The sequence below is a fragment of the Centruroides sculpturatus genome, unplaced genomic scaffold (genome assembly GCF_000671375.1).
Source record: "Centruroides sculpturatus isolate CEXI.00-Female unplaced genomic scaffold, Cexi_2.0 scaffold749, whole genome shotgun sequence".
Classification (NCBI taxonomy): Eukaryota; Metazoa; Arthropoda; class Arachnida; order Scorpiones; family Buthidae; genus Centruroides; species Centruroides sculpturatus.
The window spans coordinates 324,205-331,508 of record NW_019385022.1 but is presented as its reverse complement, the minus strand read 5'-3'; the positions used below and the strand labels follow the sequence as shown (position 1 = coordinate 331,508).

The following is a 7,304-nucleotide window of genomic DNA, read 5'->3' as shown; positions in this document are numbered from 1 at the left end:
CAGAAGCAGAAGCGTCGAGATCTGGCAACATTGAAACAATTTTCGCGAAGGATCATGTGTATGGAGACGAGAAAAGAAAATTTACATACTTAAGTACTAATAGTTCACGAAAATAATAATTTTCGTGAACTATTATTACTTAAGTATGTAAAAATTTATTACATTTCATGTTGTACGAGGGTTTTACTCATTTTTCGAACCGTGTCAGAGTGAATCCGTGCTATAGAAGTGCCGTGTTATACGGGGGTTACCTGTACCTTAGGTCGACTCTTGCAGAAGACAAGCTTTCTGATCTAGCCTTGCTGTCCATTGAAAATGATATAGCTCAGACATTATCGTAAGCAGCGATTTAAATAAAATTTGTTCTCCGGGTGATTTAAGTAGTTTATTATTATTATTATTAGGAGCCTGTAGCCTAAATAGTTAAAAATTTTATAAGTATCGTTACATTAATTAGTGAACATAATAAATAAATACCAGAACCAAAAACGATTATGCTTATTGATCTTATCAATGAATGTTGTTGACTGAATTTTCTTTTACTAGTTAGTAAAATAATTTTTATAATGAGTGATCCCATTATAAAAATAATATTTGTGATAAATAAATGTACCTTAATCCTACATATTTTTTTTCATTCTATATGAACTGTTCCTATTGGTTCAGTGCCCACGAGTTCAGTGCCCACGAGTACGGCTGTTTTCAATCGACAAATTAGACAGATACAGTACTTAATTAGGATGTTGTCGAGATCTTCCAAGTTACTTGCTGGCATGCATCACTGGTATAAATTAAGGGCAACCAAGGGGCGCCATAATAGGATCTCGCTCCATCCTAAAACTTGCCTCGGGCCGGCACTGACTGCCTCGAGGCCGCCTAAGCAATAAACTACTACAGGAGCATCGACGCTATCGGCGTCCAAACAGCCGATTGTATCTGGACAATATTTGTTCCTTAGTGTGAGTTTAATTTTATGTTTAAAATAAACGGGTTTTTGTGAGATTCTTGTCATCTGTGTCTCCTCTGCCACATCCACACGCGTACGACCCTAGATCATTCTGACGCGGGATTAACGATTCCCCCCAGGAAGTCGGCAAACTTACAAAATATTAAAATTTGAAATCACAAAGTTTGCTTTTCTAAATTAAAATTCGTTAACTTTTATAAATTTATTATGAATTAATATACAGTAAATGATTGCTTTACGAGCAGGCCCATCTTTAGATGTGGGCCTACCGGGCCCAGGATCCAATTTTACATATTTTCGAGATCTCGAAAATATGCAAAATTGAATAGAGCAACAAGTAATAAAATTATTGTAAACAGTAAGCAATCAAAAGATAAATTTTATTAAATACAGTATAAATATAACAAACATATCTATGTTTAGCAGAGAAAGATAATTGAAAAAAATTTATGAACAGTAACCCTCCTTTACGAATTTAAGGGGCCTCCAAGCTTTTCTTAGCCTATAGCCTAGCACGTACAGTACCAAAGACGGGCCTGTTTACGAGCAATAAGTGAACTATTATTATTATTCTTTCCGAAAACTATACACATTTCTGCGCTATAAACTTTCAAACAAATATTAAGAATCAAAACTGTAGCGTTAAAATAATTTTTTAATTAAAAAATAATGAGGAGGCAGTATAATTAATAGTTAACATCGTTAAGGGTGTCGAAAAAGTTTCAATCTTCAGTAATAACACGACCTGGGCGGCCTAGTCTCCAATTATATCAAGATTAGTCGTCCTCCTAGATTTCGTGCATTATTTATAATTATTCGAATTCGAAGAAATGAACCTCTTCGTAAACACCGGAGGAAATACAACTCACCACATCCAAAAAACCTTTGTAACTCCATTGATATGAGTTTACACACCAGCGAACGTTTTCGACCCCATCTGGGTCTTCATCAGGCTACGGTTATATGGAATTCGAACGTATGCAGAATAGAACAACAAAACTTAACGAATGCGATTCCAACTTTAGAAAAAACCAAATTTAAGAATAAAGTGGAACATTAACCACGTGCTGATTCGAATTCGACTCGAAAAAAAAAGTATATTCGCTCAGGCTTGTTTAATATATAGTTGGAGTCAGCAAAATAAGCACTTTTTACAATATAAAATACGATATCTGATTTATGAAAACAAAAAATTGTGGGTGCAGTTATCTTATAATTGTGGAGGTGCAATGCACAATTCTAAAACAAATCCACAAAAATCAATTTATAATTGTTTTTTTTCCCTTCAGCCTCATTCCTATCTACTGTCATAGTCGGTTTCATTCAAAAAATATGCATCCAATACTTTTTGAGCTTTGAAAATCAACATTCTGTGCAAAAAAGAACATCTCTCTACACATGTTCCAAGCAGAACAAACGTATCCATTGCAGTCTGCCTCAGCCAATGAAGAGCTATGATTGAGTCACGTGACTTCCAGAATACAACAGGTGGTTTTGTTTGTTGTTGTTGGAACAGAGATTTTGATGTTAAAATGTTGTTTATTAGTACACATTTTATTATACAGTGTATTTCAGTGTTATAATTGAGTGAAAATTGATGAAGACGGTTTGATAAGTGTTGAAGGCGGCAATGTTGGATCTAGAAAGAAACCTAAAACTGTTGGAGTAGGAACAAAGAAGAAAATACAAAAATACAGTGCTCCTCAAATTCATCCGAATTTGATTCAGATCCGAGCTCGACTGACTCCTCAAATTCGGATGAATTTGAGGAGCCAGTCGAGCAACTACCTGTAGGGCACACACTGTCAGCTGCCAAGAAAAAATACATTGAATCACTTTTAAATGATGAAAGTTTTTCAAGGTATAACAAGTGTTACGAAACAGAACCAAGCTTGAAGCAGATAACTCAGAAAAAGAAGAAAATAATGGAACCCGTGTGATTATTTGGGTGAAGACATTTATTGTTCATCCCTACTTTGTAAAATCCATGTTTTTTTGACAAGTCAAAGTACTAGCCGGTATAACAAAGTGAAAAAGAATATAGTGGCCAGGCAAAAGAAAACATATCCTAACACAGTTCATGCCAAAAAAAACCCCTGTCCAAGCAAAAAGAAACATGTTCATATTTTGATGTCATATAATTAATACTAACTATATTCCTATCAAAAACCGCCTTCAAATATTGATGTTAGATAAAAAATGAAAAAAAAATAATACATTTTTACAAGTGTGAGGTGTAAAATAAATTCAATAACAGTTTTTTGCATTTTTCCAGCAATTGTTTAGAGTGGACTTGTTTGCTTTTGCATACAGCCGTAATTATTCCTCTCACACAGAATTATTGGTAACTGCTCACAATACCTAGCGCACAGCACAGGTAATTATATTTATTCGGTAGCATTATCTAGCATAAACTATAAAATGAAAATATCTTCCTTTAAAAAAAAAAAATGCTTTTTTAAGTGCAATTTTATGAGAAAATGCTCCATTGTTTGATAATGCATTTTCCCCATAAGATGGACTTATAACAGTTGCATTTTATAAAAGAATAATGTGCATTTCCCAATTTATTTGATGTTAAATGCCTTGAAATGACTAAAAACAGTATTATCCAAACTGGTAAAAATTTGACAACTTTTCAACTCCATATTTGATTTTCAATCATTCTACCTGGAAACATTGTACAGTATATACCATACCAGTGTGTGACAAGTATAAAAAAAACAATAATAAAACTGTCAGTTTCTTAAAAGTATATCTTAATTGCATTGTTTTACTTTTCTTTTTACATGTTCAAATGTATTATACTGCAGTAAATTAAATTTGCTAAGAATTACATGTACAAACTTCAGTGTAGTGTTAATTTGTGTCTCAGAGTACTTTTGTGACAACTATTTGTTCTGAAAGCAACTCAAAAGTAATTTCACTTTTTTCTCTCACATATTTCTGTTTCCTTCAAAAATGAATACATAAAGTTCAACTGTATATACAAGTGATTCTCAAACTTTTTTGAGCCATTGCTCCTTTGGATCCATAAACTTATACCCAATGCCCCCCTTACGTTTAGAGAAAGGCTTGGAATTCTTAGAAAAACTTCTCTAGCAACCTCCCACTGTCCTTCCTGTGCATTGTTCTCCATCTGAAAACTATTAAACACAATATTTCTTCTTACTCATTTTAACAGGAAACAAAAAGGTTACCAGTAACCACAACTCTTGCCTATGCTAATTGTTTGTCAGTAGCCTGCCTCCTATTTGCTTCTTTTCTCCCCCCTAGAATTACTCACTGCCCACTTTGGAAACCATTGGTACCATCTAATAATACTATATACCATCTAAAATTTTTAATTTTTTTAAAAATTATTTATTGTTAATTAACTACTGTATCTAAAACTTTTACATTTAGGGCAATATAATTTGGATATTTATCAACAAATTTATTGATTGCATTAGACATGAAAAAGAAATTTACAGTGGGCATCGTAATTACTATGCCAAATAATATTGGTGATGGTTTTTACAAAATTTTTCATCAATTATCTTTTGAAACCACATTAACTAACCAGTTATACATCAGTGTGATGCATTTACTGAATAATTATGTTTAATTTTATGAAATATATGTATAAATACACACTTTATAATAGCAATACTTCTAAGATAAAAATATATTCACTGATAATACTGGACTAAAGTATTATCAGTGATATACAGTATATACAGTAATAAACAAAAAAAATTAAATAATTTTGTTTTTTAAAGACATAAAATAGTTTTTAATTAGTGTCCAGTAATGTCTGCAGTGAAGTTGGTACCCATGTTTTTTCATTAAAAACAAATATTACACCTCTATCGAGATATAAAAGGGTTTGCCCAAATCGATACACTTGTTTTCCTTCCTGAAAACGATTGGGTATAGGCATGAATATAATGTTCTTTTCTTCTGCTTTCTTTTCAATAAGATCTTTAAAATTCATAGAAAGAGAAGCAGCAGATGATGATCCTCTAATTGCTTGAGCAATTGAATCATAATCTCTTTTGGTTCTGTCAGGTGGGTTATCCATTTCTTGTCTTTCTACATTATTTAAATATGCAATACTTTCTCTAGCTCCTGGTTGATAACTGAGTAATCCTTGTGGAGATGTTACAGCTCTGTTCATAATATCTAATGCACGTCTAAACTGTTCTTTAATAAGTGGATAATTTAAGAGAGCTTCTGAAAACATTGATTTCCATCCCATATACCATTTTGTAACTTCTTCATAATTTGTGTTGTGAGTTAACCAAGCACATAGCACTTGCTGCCAATGTGGAAAGAAATTCTTTTCAAGTAAATTTGCCATGATTGGTAAAGGTATTATATCTTCCCATGACATTACCCAGTGCCAAACATCTAAATGTTGTTGATGTGGATTTATGATAAAGTTCTGTAAAACTAAAGCTAACTTTGGAACAATATTAGCTACAACAAATGATTCCATTGTCCCACGTGGAAAAACTGCTCTCCAAGGCTCAAGAATTAATTTAGCAGAGCAGTCACTAGGATGCCAATTAGTCAAAGCATGAGCTAATTTATTGCGTATAGGAGCATATAATGGTTGTAATCTGTTTCCCATTAACGGAAGCCATGGATGTAACCAAGCATGAATTGGCATGGTATCAGTTAAAGGATTCCAATCTTCAACTTCTTTCTGCAATCTTGGAAGAATTAATTGTTCAAGAATGTTATCCATTATCCAGGCAGGTAAGAGCGGCATCCAATTTTCAAGTAGTTCAATCACAGAATCACATTGTCGAACATTCCACGAAAGGAAAGCTTTACGTACACAAGGCATCCATACAATCCACATGAGCTGATGATATGGATCAAAATCTTCATCTATTCCACCAGATAATTTGCCTGAATGAGAACCTTGAATTTCTAATAAATTTTGCCATTCTTTAAATAAATCTATTGAAAATAAAGGATCCTTCAAAGGATCCCATGATTCTAAATGTTTCTTCATTAGGGGATATACAATTGCAATTGAAATATCATTTAAACCATACATGACATATTCTTCATAAAATTCTTGCTGAAGTTTCTTCAGAGCTTCCAAGGTTGATTCAATAGTTAAAGGATTTTCACAATCATTTTTATTTCTGTCATTCAGTTCATCAATTACCAACATTACACTTTTTAAAGTTTCAATTTGTTTCTTTTCATCTTCCATAACTTTTGCTAGTCTTTCTTTTTCATGTTTCAAATTAACTATATAGTCATTTTCATGAGATAACTGTCTGTCATTACGAATAATTTCTTGTTCTGTCATTTCAACTAATAATGCTAAATTGTGTTGAAGTTCTGGGAGTGAAAAATGATGTCCTCTTTCTTTTTTCTTATCAGTATCTTCCCATTCCTCTGGTTTACTATGCTGTTGATGAATTTGATGATAACCTGCAAACACTCTCTGTTCCGGGCCTGTCATATCTATTACTTTTACCTTGCTCAGTTTGCTGGGATCACCAAGAAACTTTTTACCAATACTGTCAGATTTGACATCATCAATTGTTCTGTAAACATATTTTGTTTTACGTGATTCACCATCTTGTTTCTTCCACTGATGTAACAATACCTTTGGTTCTTTTTCTTCTTCTTCAATATCTGCAGCTGCTGTAGGTTTATGCTTATGTTCTGGTCCATAAAGTCCAATTGCTCCTTTACCTTTTCTTTGTTTTGCTTCAATTGGAGTTGTTATTCCTTGCAGATCTTTTCCTAAACCTTTGCCTGGCTGATAACCCATTTGCAATAAGAGTCTAGCTCCAATTCCTTTAGTATACTTTTCCCACCCTCCAAATTCTTTATCAGATATGTCAACACCTCTCATTCCTAATAATGATTTTCCAGAAAACGAATTTCTTTGATAATACCTAGATTTTTGGGGTACTGGTACAGTATCTTCATCTGAGGTTGAATTTTCATCATCATCATCATCATCGCCATCTTTTTCTTCTTCTTTTTGACCAGATTTTTTAATACCGCCACTAATAAAACTAATTGGAGCAGAAAGATCTTTTTTGCCTTTACTACCAAAACTGGGTCGATCATCATCACTGTCATCATCAGCCCAAATTCCATAAATCTGCTTATGTTTAGACTGAGGTCGTCTTATCCTATTGGGATTAAATTCATTTTCCAGATCCCAATCAGTAATTTCAAACTTTTCCATTTCAGGTTCCATTTTTATGATGTTTTTTTCTGAAATATAATTTTAAACATTATATTTCATGTAAATTAGATCTTATAATTAACAAAGAATTAATTTAATAATTATATTTAAAAAACATATCTTCTATAT

General features: G+C 32.7%; 1 protein-coding gene across 1 annotated transcript in view; it reads right to left on the bottom strand.

The window, feature by feature from the left end:
* Window positions 1-2,725: 2,725 nt before the first annotated feature.
* LOC111633560 (tuftelin-interacting protein 11-like) overlaps window positions 2,726-7,304 on the bottom strand; it is a 7,576-nt gene continuing 2,997 nt past the window's right edge. The window contains exon 2 of the mRNA XM_023378149.1: window positions 2,726-7,204. Coding sequence (XP_023233917.1) covers window positions 4,743-7,187 — 2,445 coding nt within the window. The 5' untranslated portion in view covers window positions 7,188-7,204 and the 3' untranslated portion in view covers window positions 2,726-4,742. The remainder of the gene's footprint in view (window positions 7,205-7,304) is intronic.